This window comes from Pipistrellus kuhlii, unplaced genomic scaffold (assembly GCF_014108245.1).
Source record: "Pipistrellus kuhlii isolate mPipKuh1 unplaced genomic scaffold, mPipKuh1.p scaffold_m20_p_2, whole genome shotgun sequence".
In the NCBI taxonomy this organism is placed as follows: Eukaryota; Metazoa; Chordata; class Mammalia; order Chiroptera; family Vespertilionidae; genus Pipistrellus; species Pipistrellus kuhlii.
In genome coordinates this window covers 184828198-184845946 of record NW_023425515.1, presented here as the reverse complement: position 1 = coordinate 184845946, position 17749 = coordinate 184828198, and the positions used below count along the sequence as shown (strand labels likewise).

At 56.3% G+C, this 17749-nt stretch overlaps 1 protein-coding gene across 2 annotated transcripts; it reads right to left on the bottom strand.

Annotated features, from left to right (window-relative positions):
- Positions 1–2348: 2348 nt before the first annotated feature.
- On the bottom strand, positions 2349–8869 carry CAMK2N1 (calcium/calmodulin dependent protein kinase II inhibitor 1). 2 transcript variants are annotated; one of them, XM_045585090.1, is made up of 3 exons: positions 8234–8869; positions 6638–6700; positions 2349–2404 (listed from the first exon to the last, which is right to left on the bottom strand). In XM_045585090.1, the coding sequence occupies exons 1-3, from the start codon at positions 8355–8357 to the stop codon at positions 2361–2363; spliced, it is 231 nt and encodes a 76-aa protein (XP_045441046.1). In that variant the 5' UTR covers positions 8358–8869; the 3' UTR covers positions 2349–2360. The 2 variants fall into 2 exon arrangements, with proteins under 2 accessions (XP_045441046.1, XP_036302375.1); XM_036446482.2 differs by lacking the exon at positions 2349–2404 and having other exon boundaries at positions 5340–6700; positions 8234–8859.
- Between the last annotated feature and the right edge of the window lie 8880 nt (positions 8870–17749).

Genomic DNA, 17749 nt, shown 5'->3' with positions numbered 1-17749 from the left:
AGAGAGGAAAGGAGAGGGATAGTTAGAAACATTGATGAGAGAGAAACATTGATCAGCTGCCTCCTGCACACCCCCTACTGGGGATGTGCCCACAACCAAGATACATGCCCTTGACCAGAATCGAACCCAAGACCCTTCAGTCTGCAGGCCGACACTCTATCCACTGAGCCAAACCAAATTCTTTCATACCTCAGCCAGCCACTTTCTGTCTTACAAGACACCCCTTTCCCTAGCAACTTCCTGTCCTCACTGTCTGCACCCCCCCACCCCCCCACCCCCCCCTGCCCACTCCACCCCCATCACCACTCTGTTAGGATTTCCCATGGCACATTTCCGGAGTCCTGGTCTCCCCTTCAGCCTGTCCTTCCTGACCTCCCTTCCCCTTTGTGACCTTTTGTCCTCAAAGCAGCTGTTTCTGGGTCAAGGGCCTTCCTGCAGGCCCATGGCTGTGCACTGTCCCGGGTCAAGAGAGGGGACGGGAGACACCAATCTTCATTCCAGAAAGGCGGGATGTTGGGGGGGAGGCACGGTGCGGGCAAGGTGGGGCTCTCTTTCTGGCCTCTGGGTCCCACTGGAGAAGCATCTGGGCCCGAGGACACAGGCTCTCACTCCCCAGGACCCAGCCCACAGGCTCCGGCCCCGAGGCCAGGTTTCCCCGGATACAGCTCTGTCTCCAGGGATTTATTTTTGCACATGGCTTGGGAGAATCTCTGTTGCTGGAATAATGACAGCCGTTTTTTCCCCTTCTCCTTCCTTCCAATAGGCAGATTTTATAAACTAGAGCAGCTGCCTGAAGGTTTCCAAGAGAAAATTCTGCACAGTTTCTCAGCAGAGTGACAGTTCCCCCTCCACAGGAAGTTGCTTTTATTAGGGTGGTGGTTGTTTTTTTTTTTAATCTCTCTCTTTTTTTCTTTCTTTCTTTTTTTATAAGGTTCCATCTATCCGTCGCCAGGCAGTACCTTGGGCCTTGTGGCGTTTTTGTTTTTCCCCGGTTTGCCCGGAACTCACAATTACATCTAGACTACAGTGGCTTGCTCAACACAGATTCAGAGCTGAACCCCTGCTAAGTGGGTCACTCGAATCAACTGAGCAGAAATATCCCAGGTCAAGGTCAGCATCAATCGTGATAAGCCACGTTGACAGCATGCATCCTTGACCTGATGCGATGAGAAGGATCCTTTATCTCCATGGTCTTCTCCCCAAACCCATCACTCCAGTTGAACTATGGGAGAAACACCAGACAAACCCCAGTTTAAGAGTCTACAAAATATCTGACCATCAAAATCAAGGAAAGCCTGGCCGGCGTGGCTCAGTGGTTGAGCATTGACCTATGAACCAGAAGATCACGGTTCGATTCCAGGTCAGGGCACATGCCCAGATTGTGGGTTCGATCTCCAGTGTGAAGGCATGAAGGAGGCAGGCAATCCATGATTGTCTCTCATCATTGATGTTTCCATCTCTCTCCTTCCTTCTCCTTTCACCTCTGAAATCAAAAACTATTTAAAAAAAAAAAAAAAAAAAAAAAAAGAAGAAGAAGAGAGAAAAAAAACACACAAAAAAAGTCTCATAAACTGTCTCAGCCAAGGGCTGCCTAAGGGGACATGATGACTAAAAGTAATGAGGTATTCTGGATGAAATCCTGGGACAGATAAAAAATGAGTGAAATCTGAATGAAACGTGGAGTTCAGTTCATAATAAAGGACTAATGTCAGCTCCTCCGTCGTGAAAAATGTCCCATAGTAATGACAGATGTGAACAATAGAGGAAGCTGGGTCAGGGGTAGGTGTGCTATTTAACAACTTTTCTGCAAGCCCAAAACCATTCTGAAGTAAAAGTTTAGGTGTTTTTTTTTTTTTGTTTTTTTTTAAAGTGGCTCTCATGTTTACATCTCAGACCAGCCCAAGACCCAGTTCCCTTTGGCTCCCTCTTTTTGCCAGCATGAAGGATCCGAGCCTCTGACTTTAGGAGTATCCAAGCCCCTAGCTCCCACCTCATTTTCATGGCGACTCTCATCATTTTCAAGCCAGGGAAAACTCACTTCCTCGCCATTTCATACCCAACGAGCCTGGCACAGGGCCTGGCCCATAGTAGGTGCTAAGTTAACACCTGTCAAATGAATAAAACTCTCCAGGGGGATCTGTAAGAGGGGATCCAAGCAGAAAGCCAAGCTCTGTCCCTTCTTAGGCAAATAGTCATACCTGCTAGTCTCCATCCATCCAAGAAAATAAACTGACACTTCCCCGCAGGAAAGAACGTGGAACAGCTTTTCTTCAGCCAAAACCCTGCTCCCAGCCCCTCCTTCCGCAGGGGCCTCCATCCCTCATGAAGGTGCTTTCTGATATTCCTTCAGAGCAAAGACTTCAGACAACCTGGTAAGAAGGGGTAGAGTCTTCTCTTGACACTGCTTTGGGCAAGCACACAGATTTACTTAGGATTGAAATTGTTGGGGGTTTTGGTGAGCTGATGGAGATAATAAGGAGCAAGCTGACTCCTCCCCCTGCCCCCAACCCTATGGTGATGCCTCCACTGCCCCTTAGTACCCAGGGTGTCAGCTCTGGGCTGCCAAAAACCATCCGCAAAGAAGTTTTGTGCAGCCAGAACTGTTTGCTAGGTCTTGAAAGTCCATCGCTTAGCACATAGTAGGCACTTCACATATGTTCGTATTGATGGCTACCATGTATTATGCACCAGGTCCCGTGCTGGGAAGGAGAAGGGGGGGTTCTGTTTATTTGTGCGGCAGGCATTTCATCACCCCCATTTTACAGAAGCCCAAAGAGCTAGAGAAGCTGGCCCCAAGTCACAACTAGAAAGCATACCAGAGCAGTTTCCAATCCAAGCCATCTAAGTCCTACATTCAGCCGTTTACTCTTGCGACAGCCTCCTTAACATCTGCCCCTCCCGCGGGGTCTGCAGGGCCCCAGACAGCAGTCATTTTTAAGTCTCTTCCTTTTAAAACTTAATTTGCCAATTTCCCTCTTGGAGGTGCTTTTCGATATCCCTTCCGACTGTCAGCCTGGACAGGCCACAGAAGCAGAATCCGAAGAGACGGATGCTTATTACAAGCATTCAATTAGTGGCATTTGAATGATGCGGCCGCAGATACTCCATCCGTGCATGGCGGCGTGGACACACCCTCCCCCAGCCGGGACTGTAAATGGCCTTTTTCCTATGTATTGCTCCCTACCCAGATCTCCCGCACTCGGTATCATGTGATGTCTGCCCAGCCCCCAAAGTGCCTTCTCCACACACACTCGCCCTGATGGCCGAGTGGATGTATGAGATTTATGTCCCCTTCTGCTGAGCGGAGTCCTCCGGAAAGGCGGACTGACTTCCCAGGCCGAGATTCCTGCTCTGGCGGACTGGGCGGCCTCCAGCAGGAACATTTTAATACATCACTTATTAAAATGGACCCGGAGCCGTGGCCAAGGGCTCCCATGCTCCCCCCTTCCCAGCAGAGGGCAGCTCGGGGCCTTCGCTGACCACATCAAGCCCTGCCTCCTCCGATCCCTTCCGCAGATGTCTTGTGCGGCATAGCAGAGAGCCCGGCCTCAAAACAACAGACCCACAAAAGGAGCTTTCAGGCTGAAGGACGGTGGTTGCAGCTGAGACTGAGCCCGGGGCTGGGGTCAGACGACTCTGCTGCATCCCCATCCTGGAGCTTGGGCTCTGGGTTCGAGTCCCGTCCCAGCGACTGAACCAGCTGAGGGACCTACTGCAAGCTACTGAATGTCTCCGAGCCCTGGCTGCTTCTGCACAGTCAGGATGATCACGCCTGCTTCCTAGGGCTTTTGTGAGTGGGGTAAACAGCCGGAGCTTAATGAATGTGGATGCAGGGTAGTGTTTTCAGCCCTTTTGGTATGTCTGTTTCCTCCCTGACTAAGGAGAGGTCATGGTGGTGTTTCCGGATTGCTGGGCTGATTATGTGAAAGGATGGAAGGGCAAGCACTTCGAAATTGCACGGAGCTTTGATCAGGTCAAGTAATTACTCCGGGGTGTGAATACTATGCCTTCCGAGAGCAGCTTCCGTATGGCTCCTGCCCATCTTGGCAGGTGATGGCACACAGGAGGTGCACCCTGTCCCCATTCTCTGTGAGGCACCCCCGGGCCTTCTCACGGGAAAAGCCGAGCTTGGTGATCACTCAAGTCCCATTAGCTCCAAAATGCTGGGATGCTCCGGCGTCAGCAGGGAGCAGAGGCAGGTTCAGGAACAGGGGCAGGCGCCTGGGAAAATCAGGCTCTCCTTCCCAAGTCATCCTGCTGGCACTGCCAGTTCCAGCGTGCCCGTCATTCCTCATAATGACTGATAGGACCAGCTCTTCGCTGGGCCGTCCTGGGCTCTGGGCCTCCACTGCCTGGGAATGGGGAATGACACACACACACACACACACACACACACACACACACACCCGCCCCCACAGGCCCTCCGGAGCCCCTCTTCCTCCCCCCAGACTCACCCCAAGGCCTGTCTTACCTGACGTCTGAGTCACAGGCAGGCTCCTGTCACTGTGAGCTGTGTTGTGACTCCCAGGCTGACAGTTTTACAACAAACACATTAAAAGCTCCCGGCGCTGGGGCTCCTGGATGCAGAACAGCCGTTCTTCAGCCAAAATCCTTCTCCCAGCCCCTCCTTCCCCAGGGGCCTGCTCCACGGCCATTAACTGCCCTGAACGCAGGGGGCTGAGCAGTGTTTTCCTAAGGAGCCTTTCTGAGCGGTAATCGCAGGGAAGCTTCTGCGGGAGGGAGCCTGGACAGACACCCCAAGCCCAAGCCGTGGACCCCAGAGGACCAGACACATCCCTCATGCAAGGATCAGTGAACTCAGGAAAGAGAAGGGCGGTGTGGGTGGAGGCGCTAGCTCTTCCTGGGCCCTGCATTTTCGGACAGGTAGCCCTCAGGAAAGGATTACAGACATATGATCCCTAGTGCTAGGTATTGTGTTAATCCTCCCAACAGCCTGCGAGGTAGGAGCTGCATGATCCCCACTTGACAGATTTGGAAAGTGAGGCTTAAAGAAGTGAAGGGACTTGTTCAAATCCGTACAGTTACGAAGTGAAGGAGCTGGGATTGGAGTCCAAGTCTGCCAGGCTCCACACAGTTCTTAGCAAGACTGCCTTCCCCCACATCAGCCTCCTCTCCACACCCACCGGGGACGGCAGGAATCTCCGGGAAGCGGGGAGACCCAGTGGCCATCCACACAGTGAATGAACTTGCTCTTTGAACTTGCTGTCCAGCTGGTCTTTCCTACCAGCCCAGCCCAGCCCACAGCACCTTCCACTCTGCCTTTTTGCTTCACAGGCAAAAAGCAAGTCCCCCCAGAACCAAAGCAGACAAGAGAGGCGTGAGACACAGGAACAGTTCTTTTATTGTACATCGGAGAAATAGCCCTGTGTGCTGGTTAAAGGTGCAACATACAGAATGTCGAGTTAAGAAAAGAGGACCAGGGACGGGAAGGGAAGAAACCTCTTGAGATCCAAAGTTGCAAAAAAAAATAAAAAATAAAAAATAAAAAAAAAATGGTAGATTTCCTCACGCATGAGGCATTTTTGCAAATACCATGCAAAACAGGCAGCTGGTGTGCCTTAAGAGAACCCCTATAAATAACAGAAAGACACTCTAAAGCATTCCTTTACGTGGACTCAGAGCACGAAGAAAGAGAGAAGAAACCAAAATGCCTCTTGGCATTTCAAGATATTTGGCACTCTTGTGATTACATTTTTTTTTTACAGTCCATTAAAGAAAACAAACGGACACAATATCAGAGGAAAAAACAGGCTGCTCATCCAATAGACTGCAGAGAGAGGTTAGAAAAAGCTCAAGCATTTTTTTTTCTTTTTTTTCTTTTTTCTGGTTTCTCTTTCCTGACATATAAAAGGTATCCATTTGCATGAACTTGGGCAAATAGCTTGCAGCGAGAAAGAAACACAGCTTTACAATGCATTTGTAAAAAGAAACAGGGATGCTTTCTACGTATCCATCATTCCTTAGAAAAGTTCTCTGATCTTCAACACATTCCTGGTAACTTTGAAAAGAGGACCGAAATAACACAGGATTATCTATACAGATCATTGTCTGGTATGTTCTTTGTACATCCAAGGATAACAACATAAAAAAATAAAACTGAACAGCATTTCACATCCAAGTGCACGGAATTATTTTTGCAAGACTAAATAATGTAAACATTGGGAACAGCCAAATCAGCGAAGATTGCCACCACCTCAATCACCCGGGGGCTGCTGCTTCATTATTAAAGTGGCTCAAAATTCGGATCTATAACTGCGCAATATTCACTGTATATAAAAAGAAATGGATATTAATTTTGCCCAATAGCTGCAACTGAGACTTTATTTCTGTATAGGTGTGTATATAGTGATTTTGTTATTTTTGTTATTATTATTATTTTTTTTTTTTTTGCAGAGGAGCCCAGAGCCTTCTCCTCCTCCTCCTCCTTCTCCCGCCTCATCATCATCTGTCTCCTGGCCTGACTCGAGACACAGGTTGTTGATTCCATCGCAGGTAGCAAGCTAGTAATAAACGTCAACGTGCTTTCTCCTTTCACACTCTTTCTGCCAATAACCGCTCTCGCCGTCCTTACTCTTATCCTCACCCTTAACCCATTGTCTTTGGGGGAGTTAAATACCAGGAGGTGCCTTGTCTGTCATAGTTTTCAGCACGTCATCAATCCTATCATCTTCAATAACAACTGCAAAAAAAGGGGTGGGGGAGAGAAAAGGCAAAGTGAGCGCGCTGGGCCTCGCCAGGGGTCTCGGTGACGCCGGAGCAGGGGGAGACTGGAGGGGGCCAGGCGAGCAGACACAGCCCTATCCGCGGGGGCCTCCGCCCAGGGTCCCTCTGAGGCTTTCCTCTGAAACCCTCCCCCCAAACCCCACATCCCACACACCCCCCATCCACCCTCCACCCTCCGGCTGTGTCTCAGCTCCGTTCTAAGAAAAGGAATCGGAGAGAGGGCGCAAATCGCGCAGCCCCTGCGGCTTCCACCCCACCCATCTCACCCGCGGGGGGCGGGGGCATTCGTTTAGAAAGAAGGCTCCGGGTCCCAAGAGGGAGGGAGGGGAGGAGAAGCCAAGGTCTCCTGGTCTGGGACCCTTGGGGATGCTCCCGGAGCGGCGCGGGTCGCCACGCCTGGGCGGGGCAGTGCGGGGCGGGGGCGGGGGCGCGGACGCTGGGGGCCGGTCCCCGCGGCGGGTCCAGGGGTCCCGGCGGGCGGCCCGCCCCGGATCATCCTCGGCCCCTCCGCGTTCCCCGCCGCCGCCGCAGAGGTCAGAGCTCCCGCCGCTGCTCCCGGGTCTCTCCCGCCTCTCGCCTCGTCCTCCGCCTCTCGCCATCCCGACCCGGCCTCGCCTTCCCCATCCCCATCCCCATCCCCATCCCCATCCCCATTCCCGCCACCAGCCTCCCCTCGCACCGTCACCTGCCGGGGTCCCTGGGACTCTGCACCGGGGGCGGCGGCCGCTCCCATTGTTTCTGCAGCTTCTCTGCCCTCCCCAGGGCCAGCGTCCCCGCTCACGGTCTCTCCCGCTCCGCTCCCTATCCCGAGCTTTGTCTCGGGCTCACCCATCCCGGTCTCCACCCCCACCCCCACCCCCACCCCCAGCGGCGGGCTCCCTCCCGGTCTCCGCGCCGCGGTGTCTCCCGGCCGCCGCCCGCATCCTCTCTGTGCACCCGCCCCGGGAGCTCCCCTCGGAGCCGCTCGGCGCCCCGGTCTCTCCGGGGCTTCCCCAGCCCTCGCTCCCGGCGCCCGGGCTCGGCACACGCCCTCCCCCGGAGTCACACTGGGAGCCCCAAAGCGCCCGGACGTCCCCGCAGGAACAGGGTCCTCTCTCCGCACTCCCCGCGCCGTCCCGGGGGGGAGAAGGGGGGTCCTGGGACCCCACGGCCCAGCTGCAGAGCGATACGCTGCGCAAAGGGGGGTGGGGTGGGGTAGAAATCAAGGAGCAAACTTGGGTGCGGGCGGGGTCCCAGGGCAGCCCGAGCCCCCGCTGCGGCCCGGAGCGCCACGCCCCCCGGTGACCCCTCCGGGAAGCCGGCGGCGGCGGAGGGAGTCCGCGGCGGCTGGCGCCGAGCCGCAGTGCGGGCTCCCCGGTTCCGCACGGAGGGGTTCCCCTTCGGGTCGCCACGGGCTCCCGGGCGCGGGGGGTCCTCGCCAACCTCCAGCCAGGCAGCCCCGGTGCCCGAGGAAAGGGGGTGTCTGGGGAGGGGGGTCCCGCCCACTCACCTCGCTTGCTCCGGCCGATCTGGCCCAGCTTGGGCGGCCGCTTGCCCTGCCCGGCGCCGAAGAAGTTGCTGGTGTCCTGCAGGCGGCTCAGCTTCTCGTCGCCGTAGGGCAGCACCTCCGACATGGCTGCGTCCGGGGGCTCTGCGGCGGCGGCGGCGCCTCCTCCGCCCGCGTCCCCGCCCGCGGCGGACAGGTCAGCGGCGCTGGGGCCGGGGGCGGCCGGCCGGGACGGCCCGCGGGCTGCGGCGGCGGCGGCGCCGGTGGGGGCAGGGGGCGCCGCTGGGGCGGGAGCGCGGGGCCCGCCCGGGAGACCCGGCGAGCGCCCGCCGCTGGCTGCGCTCCGGCTCCGGCGCGGCTCGGGCTCGGCGGAGGGGCTGCTGCTCGGCGGCGGGAGCAGGACTCACATCCTCGGCGCGCTCGCTCGCTGGGGCGCGGGGCTGGCGCGGCGGCGGGGCCGGGGCCGGAGGAAGGGGGTCCCGGCGAGCTCCCGGGGCGCGGGGCCGAGCGGGGCGCGCTCCGGAGCCGGCGGGCCGGTGCTGCGGGCGGCGGCGGGCAGGTCCGGGAGGCTGACTGGGGAGCTGCGAGCGGCGGGCTGGCGAGGGGCGGAGGGGGAGGCGGAGAGAGGGGCGGGAGGAGGGAGGACACGAGGGGGGGTTACCCGGAGGGCGGGGGCGGGGAGAGAGCCGCCGAAAGGGAGCCGGGGAGACAAACAGAGACCGGGAGGGAGGGAGGAGGAGGAGGAGGAGGAAGGACAGAAAGAGCCGGAGAGAGAGAAAGCGGGGAGAGGGAGGCGAGGGGGACGGCTAGGTCAGCATCGGGGAGGCCGAGCCGGGGAGGAGCCGGGAAGGGAGAGAAGCCGGAGGGGGCGGGGGGGACTGGGGAGCCAGCCTGCAGCCCGCTGCGAGCCAGCAATGCCGGCCGGGGAGGCGAGGCCGGAGGAAGCCGAGGCGGCGCGGGGCGGGGGCCGGGGCCTCGGGGAGAGCTCCCTGCAGCCGGGCGACGTCACGGGGCCCGCCAGCCGGCCCGGGCCGCCGCTGGCTTCCTGCCCCCGCCCCCTCTCCCTCCCCCCTACACCCCCTCCCGCGGGTGTTTGCCGGCCCCGAGCCGGTACTGGCGAGGCGGCTCCACGCGGACCGCCAGCCCCGCCGCCTGCGGGGTCCCGGCGCGGGGGGGGGGGGCCTCCGGGAGCGGGAGGGGCGCGGGAGGACCGCTCACCGGGACGTGCAGGTGGAAGCCCATCTCCCCGGAGGCCCGGTGCCGGGGCAAAAGGTCCGAGGGCAACCAGGGGATCCGCGGACACGACCTTCCCTGCCAGCCTCAAACCAGGGCGCCCCTACCCCCCACGACCCCACTTAGGCCAACTTCGGACTCACTCTCCGGCCCCCGCCCCGTCCTCCCGGGGAGGCCCGGCCGGCGGCTCCCGCGGGGCCTGGGGCGGAAGCGGGGCGGGGAAGAGGGGAGCCCGGCTCCCGGAGGAGAAGGGAGCGCCTCGCTCCGCCAGGCTCACCCGGGATACCCGGCCCTTTGCCCTCGGGGACCTCCCTCCCAGCAACAGCCCTGAGCCCTCGGGAGAGAAGGCGGCTTCTGAGCGGAGGAGCGGGCTCCCTGGTCCCAGGAGGGACACTGGGGCCGCCCAGAGGCCCGGGAGGCGCCTCCGCCCGGCGCAGGCACCTCGGAGGAGGCGAGGGGGAGGCGAGGGGCCGGAGCAGAGCTTGTTATCCTGGTCCGGAGCCCACAGCACCTGCCCTCCCCCTGGCGACCGCACTGGCTCAGCAGAGCCAGCCTGGCCACAGCGAGGGGCGGCCTCCCAAGGTCATGCTACTGCCGAAGGCGAGGTTAGGGAACGCATCTAGGTCACCGTGGCGAGGTCGCCACTGGCTCCACCTGTTCACTCTCCCCTTCATGCTGGGTGGTGGGGGCGGGGAGGTGGAGGGAAAAGGGGGGTCCGTGATATAACATCCTGGAGAGAGGCTGCCTGACAGGAGTCTGCTCAGTCCCCTCCCCAACTGTTTTAAAAAGCCATCAGGCCTCCGGGGACCAGGCATCTGGGAGGGATGGGGGGAAAGGAAGAGGGGGGCTAAGAAATGGGGCAGATAGAATGAGGGTGACCTTTGGATGAGGCCTGGGTTTGAGTCCCAACCCTGTGGTTTGCTAACTGTGTGACTGAGCAAGTCATGGCTCCTCTCTGAACCTCATGATTGCAGCTATGAAGTGGCTTGAAACCAGCGATCTGCCTGAGTCCCTCAGAGGACTGTTATGAAAACAATGCATCAGGCCCTGGCTGATTTGGCTCAGCGGATAGGGTCTCGGCCTGTGGACTAAAGGGTCCCAGGTTCGATTCCAGTCAAGGGCACATGTCTGGGTTGCAGGCTCAATCGCCAAGGAGGGGGGGGGGGGGGCGCGAGCAGGAGGCAGCCACTCAATGAGTCTCATCATTGATGTTTCTATCTCTTCCTCTCTGAAATCAATAAAAAGATATTTTTCAAAAATGCACCAGGCTCCCGGTGCCTAAGAGGGGGTATGTACTAAAACATCTGAGAAATGCCTTCGGCATGAGTGAGAAAGAACAGTAATACTTTGTTCATTCCCATTCCAGAGGCCTCAGAGCTAGACGGTCCGTAAAGATGACCCCGCCAGGCTCCTCATTTCCAAATGGGGAAACTAAAGCCCTAGAGCACATGTGTCAAACACAAGGCCCGCGGGCCAAATCCGTCCCGCCAGGCCTTGCAATGTGGCCCGCACCGCGCTGTCATCACTGCACTCCGCTGCGTTTCCATCACAATGACAGTTTATGACTGTTCAGTAAACCATTCGGCCCGCGATTTAGGCTGGATTTTAGATTTTGGCCCCTTCTCTGATTGAGTTCGACACCCCTACCCTAGAGGGTCAGGGTTTTGCCTGAGTCCCCAGGCGGCAGAAGCAACAGGTCTCCAACCTCCCTTTGCTTCACGCTGCAGCCTCCTGTCCCCATTCATCCGGGCTTTGCATGCCATCCCTGAGGTTAGCACAGGGCCAGGTGCTGGGAGAGAAAACAGAAGCAGAACGTGCAGGATGGTCAAGGTTACAAGAAGCACGTACGCGTGTATCATGCTTTCCGTTTCTCCTCCAAGGCATTTTCACGCCCATCATTGACCTTGCTTCTCGAAACAAGTACCTTTTGAGGTAGGAAGAGATGCTGCCTCCCTGTGTAACGGATGTAGCACAGAGGATAAGGGACTCACCAAGGTCACGGGCTAGGTCATGGTCATGGGCTCTTCCCAGCTGTGGTTCCTCACAGGGGAAACCCCACAGTGGTGACAGTGTGCCGGGCTGGAGCCACCACGCTCCTGTCACACTCGCCTCGCTCCCTCCTTTGCTGCCGAGTGATGATGAAGCAAGCAATTTACACGGTGAGCACCCACCAGCACGCCAACTGTGCCAAAGTCAGCAGAAAGCCACAGAGGACTGGCATATCCCGGCACACACCGCGCGCCAGAGGAAGGAGAGAAGCCGGGTTTACAGCCTGTTTGTCTTCGTGTTGGCCTTGCCTCTGTCCCCACCTGCTCAGCGAACCACACGGCCCTCCCAGGCACATTTTCAGCCGAAACCAGTTTGGCTCAGTGGATAGAGCGTCTGCCTGCGGACTGAAGGGTCCTGGGTTCGATTCCGGTCAAGGGCATGTACCTTGGTTGCAGGCACATCCCCAGTGGGAGGTGTGCAAGAGGCAGCTGATCGATGTTTCTCTCTCATCGATGTTTCTAGCTCTCTGTCCCTCTCCCTTCCTCTCTGTAAGAAATCAATAAAAATACTTTTTTTTTTAAAAAAAGAAAAGAAAAGCATCTTCAGGACGGCTGCCTCCTTAGAACCTTCCTTTTCGAAGCAACGAGACAGGGACAGCCAGGCCCATTTTGCAGATGAGGTACCTGAAGGTTGAAAGGGATGTCGCCAAGGTCATGCACAACATCCGCAAGGGCAAGCATGCATCCGGGCGGCGTTCCTCCGCCTCCATCACTCCCAGCAGCTCCTTTACTGAGGCCTCACTCAGCCTCCACGTCCCCTCGCCTTCAGGGGAGGACCCCTGCGTCCCGGAGCCGGAGCCCGAGGCCTCGATACAGGAGCATCCAGAGGTTCCATTCCGCCTCCCCCACCCCACAGGGGGCTGGCTCAGTCGGCCAAGGCTGTGTTAGGTCAGAAGAGGCTCGGGCCAGATGGAGGAAGGGACCAACTAAGACAGGTGGGGATGTCCCAGCCCAACCACTCAGCGAGGTAGCCATAGCTCAGGGTGGAAGGGGCAGGTCCCCCCACCCCCGCTTTCAAATTCCCACTCTGCCACTTCCTGGATCTGTGATCCTTTCACCTCTTTGTTCCTCAGTTTCTCATCTCCAAATGGGGACAATAATTGTTCCCACTTGGTGATTTGTTCTGAGGAGGGAGAACATACATGTATCATATGCCGATACATGGTAAGTCCCCAATAGATGGACTTACTATGATTCGCTGTGGACTCTCTTTGTGGCCTTGAATAAATGGATTCTCTCCTCTGGGCCTCTCATTCTATTTCATAAATGGAGAAACTTGGAGAAAATCCCCCTTTTTCTTCAACTGCAAAATTAGCCAGTTCTCCTAAATCCAGTTAAAACCTGCTTGAGGCAAAGGGGGGGAGCTATCTTCCCCCTCGAACTCCACCTGAACATTCCCTCACCTAACCCCAGGATTTTGCAGAGCGGAGAGCTACAGGACGGCGCCCTATCCACGGGCTCGCCCAGCACAGCGCTGGCGGGTAGAAAAAGGGAGATCCAGCCCCAGCGGTGCCCGCACAGAGCAGATGCCCAGCACACATTAGCTCCCTCTGTTTGCTTCCCCTCGCTCCTGTCCACGAGGGGAAATAGAGGCACAGGCGGCAGCATCAGAGACCTGGAGGGAAATGTTGGAAACGTCAGCCTGACACAGGGCACCAGCCGGCAGCTCAGGCCCCAGGTCCCTCAGGGCTGGAGCCCTGGGGATGCTGAGCCTGCTCAGGGAGGGCTCCGCCCCTGCCGCTCAGCGAGGAAGGCCAGGATGGCCAGCTGGTCACCTCCAGAGGTAAGTGGCCTCCCCACAGGGATGCACCACTCTGAGCCGAGGCTGGATAAAAACCCACATCAGCCGGGACCGGTTTGGCTCAGTGGATAGAGCATCGGCTTGCGGACTGGAAGGTCCCGAGTTCGATTCCGGGCAAGGGCATGTACCTTGGTTGCGGGCACATCCCCAGTGGGGGGTGTGCAAGAGGCAGCTGATCGATGATTCTCTCTCATCGATGTTTCTAACTCTCTATCCCTCTCTCTTCCTCTCTGTGAAAAATCAATAAAATATATAATAAATAAAATAAAATAAAATAATTGACTGGGTAGCTTTAAAAAAAAAACAAAAAACCACATCATCACCACCCTTCTCCACTCAGTGCCTGGGACCGGGTGCAGCCAATTCCCCAGCCACCTGGAAAGGCAGGCCACAGGCCAGGGGCACAGACACACACAGCGAGAGAAAGCGTGTCACCTGACCAGCGGCAACTTGCATCTAGAGTCAAGAAATAGCAAGAGAAGACCCATTCATCTTCCCTTCATTCAGCCAGCATCTGCTGGGGACTCGTGGCAGGCACAGCCCTTCCCCCAACACAACTCCAGGAATATTAGCTTCCCTTCTCTGTTTAATCACCAACACCCTTTCTTCAAACAAAAATCTTAGCCTGGCCGGTGTGGCTCAGCGGTTGAGTGTGACCTATGAACCAGGGGGTCATGGTTTGCAGGCTTGATCCCCAATGTGAGGTGTGCAGGAGACAGCCAATCAACAGTTCTCTCTCATCATTGATGTTTCTAAATCTCTCTCCCTCTCTGAAATCAATAAAAATATATATATTTTTAAAATCTTACAAAAAAAACTCAATATAAAGGGCAAGCTTCTGGGGAGCTAGAGGCTCAAGACCCCATCCTCTGGGTCCCCCCAGGGGTCTCCAAAGCATGTCCAGAGAGTTACACAGCTCAGTGTAAAACCAGCTCTGGAGCCATCCAGCCCAACCCATCCCTCCTGTTACCGACGTGGAAACGGAGGCCCAGACAGGGCGTGCTGGGCCCCGGGCCGCTCCTCCCGGGCGGGATTCCCCCGGGGCCACACTTGCACACTTAGATTCTATGGGGAGAACAGGAGGGGAAGCTCTAGCAACACACCGTCAGAAAGGAAAAGGGTTTGGTGTGGGGTTTTTTTTTTCCCCAACAATGAAGTTGCTGTATTTCTTTAAAATAAAATTAAAAATTAAAAATTACAAAGATGATGGGTAATTTTTTTTTTAATTTTTATTGTACTGACAACCCACAAAGTGAGAGTCCCACGCTCTTCAAGAAAACTTAAGAACTAGTGAGGACAGCTGGGAACGCTGAGACAGGAGCTCTGCCTACAATAACACACACACACACACACACACACACACACACACACACACACACACCCGCACCCACCCCGCCCTGCCCAGGAGGAGCAGGTGGGAGGCGCTGGGCCCCGTGTCACCCGGAAAACAATTGTTCCTCTCAGCCCAGGAGAGGCCTGGCACCACAGCACTCTTCTGTGTCCACGTGATCCTGGGGCAGACGAGGGTGTGAGTGTATCCCAGCCTGGCCCCAAACACTTCACCCCGCCGGGCCACTGCCTCCTGCCCGGGGCTCTCAGAGCCCTGACTTCCCCAGAGCCATCAGCTGAGCCGCACTGTTACCCCCAAAGGGGGCTGAGGAGCTGACCCCCAACAGTTCAGAAAGGGCACCACCACTCTCCAATCACAAGCTCTCACCCCCAATCACTACGCAGAACTCCCCGTGCCCAGGTTCATGCCATCAGCAGGGAAAAGGAGGGCAAATCAGAAGACCCACGTCTACCCCAACTCCATCCCTTCCTGCCTGCGGGACCTGGAGGTGGGCACTGGTTCTCGGAGCCAGAATTCCTTCCGGGGGGGGGGACCAGATGCACCTCACAGGGAGATTGTGAAGATCCGATGAGGTGCTGATCGGGTCACTATGATGTGAGCGGGACAGCTGCAGGCAGTGAGTCCCACCACCCAGAGCCCTCCAGGGCCTGCAGGGGTGGACAGAGGGCCTTTCCTTCCTAGGAAAGGAGCTGCCCTATAACAGCAAGCGTAGAAGACTGAGGAGCAGTCACTGTCTGGTCATAGACCACCCCCCTCCCCCCACTGCCACCCCCCCGGGCCCTGCCAGACCCTGAGCTGAGCATGGAGTGGGGAGGAGAGAATCGGTCTGGGCGAGTAGATGCCAGGCACAGGTGGGAAAGATGTGAGGAGAAACAGGCTCCCAGAAATAGAATAGCTTCGAGAGGGAGGCAGATCCGTGTGCAGAGGGAGAAACGCTTTCACACACTCAGGGGCAAGAAACAGAGAGGCCAGACAAGAGGCAGAACTGCCAGGAAAGGCGAGGTCCGCTCCCAGAGGTGGCAGAGAAGGGACAGAGGAGCCTGATCCCACGGGAGACAGAGCAAAAGGCAAAGACCGGACGGAGGAGAGGAGAGCAGGCGAGGCGGGAGAAGCAGAGTTCCTCCCCTGAGGAAACGCGCCTGGGGAGAAAAGCAAAATCGGTGCGGTACAGTTTTTTTAAGCACCCTTCCCCAGCGTGAAGTCATTTGGGTATTTTAAGAACATGGGATGCATTATGCATATCTCGTTCTTGTTTAAGGAAATCATGGATAGTGTATTTGAAGATGTGAATGCCTAGGAAATGACAGGGGGAGAAATGTGGGATTTTTCGGCCCCCCCTGAATTTTCTGGGTTTCTCAAAACATTCACATCTGCACCCAGCTTCCTGGCAAGTTGGGCAGAGCGAGGAAGAAACTGGAGAGAAGAGTCCTGCTTCCTGCTCCTCTGGGCGGGCTGTGCCCAGGTGGACCCGGAGTCCACAGCCCAGGGTATGCTTCTGCCTCTGCTCTCAGGCCTTCCGAGGCCTTTCCCCCATTCCTTGGGAAAGAGAAAATTACTCAGGCCTTTGGAGGCACAACCTGTTTCTCCTCCATCCTGCCTCAACCGTAGGGGCACAGCGCCACCTGGAGGTCACAATGGAGAATGCAGTACTAGGAGGGATTCTATGCCCAGTCCTGCTTGGCGGCAGAAAGAAATAAAAATTATGAGCCAACTTTATATATATTTATATATATAATTGAGTTTTTACAGAGGGGAAGAGAGAGGGATAGAAAGCTAGAAACATTGATCAGCTGCCTCTTGCACACCCCCTACTGGGGATGTGCCAGCAACCAAGGTACATGCCCTTGATGGGAATCGAACCTAAGACTTTTCAGTCCACAGGCCGACGCTCTATCCACTGAGCCAAACCGGTTTTGGGATAAGCCAACTTATTGCAAGCACGTATGAAGCCCCGTTCTGTGAAACACCTTACATATTAGGGAAGACTGAAGGGGTGGGAGGCCTGCAGCGTTGGCAATTTGTACATTAATATTAGTATGACCTCATTTGTACTCCTCTTCCCCCAGCCTAGAGAACATTCCGGTTAGAGACCCCCAGAGCCTGGCACACTAGGTTCTTAGAAAATGCTTGTTGCATTCAGCTGTGGCCTCCCAGAGTCATGGTCCAGTCCTGGGAGAGTCTGGATGGGAGGCAATGGCTCTGTCAGGGTCAGAGGCCAAAGGCTGTATCACCAACAAGGCCTTCATCCAGGTCTGACTGGCCCCTCTGACGAATGCCAGTGTCTCCAGTGTCTCTGGCTCAGCGTCGTAACCCCCCACCCCCACCCCGTTCTTGGGTAAGGGAAATGCCAGGTCCCTCGGCTGGCATCTGGAAGACAACGTGGCAGCTGCCAAGGAAGTGACTAATGAGCCCTCCCGGGAGCAATTCGGGACATCATACATGGAAAGTTATCTAAAAAAAAAAAAAGAGAGAGAGAGAGAGAGAAACTTATCTCATTCAACATTAATAAGCTAACACTATCTAATTAGAGAGAATGTGCTGAGCTCCCTGGCTTTCTGGGCAGGTGGTTCTGAGGCTGTGGCAGGCTTGGAGACGGTCCACATTGCATCTTACGGACCAGTAGCCCCAAGGAGGGCTGAGAAGCTGGCCTCCCTGGTCTCTCGTCCACCTGCTAGCTCACAGACATCAAAACATCAGAGCTGAATGGCGCCTGGGAATGCTTCTCATTCACGTTGCAACTTTTATAGACAGAACTGAGGCCCAGAGAAGTTTAATCCATCCATTAAGACCGCACAGCACAGGAGCCAGGCCCAGAGAGAGCCAGCAGGCCTTTGGACTTCCAGACCAGACCATTTGTCACCATGCAATGGCATTGTCCAGACTCTCCTGTGTTGATTCCTCACAGCTCTAATGAAGCCACCGATCGATGTTCTATCCATCTTTACCTCTCTTTACCTAAGAGAGGTCCTTCCCTCACTCCTTAGAACCAAGCCATGGCCCTCATCTCTGGTCTAAAAGCCAACTCCCACAGGCAGCCTTCCAGGATTGTTTTACCTTATCCATTTCATTTGCTAGTTTACTCATTA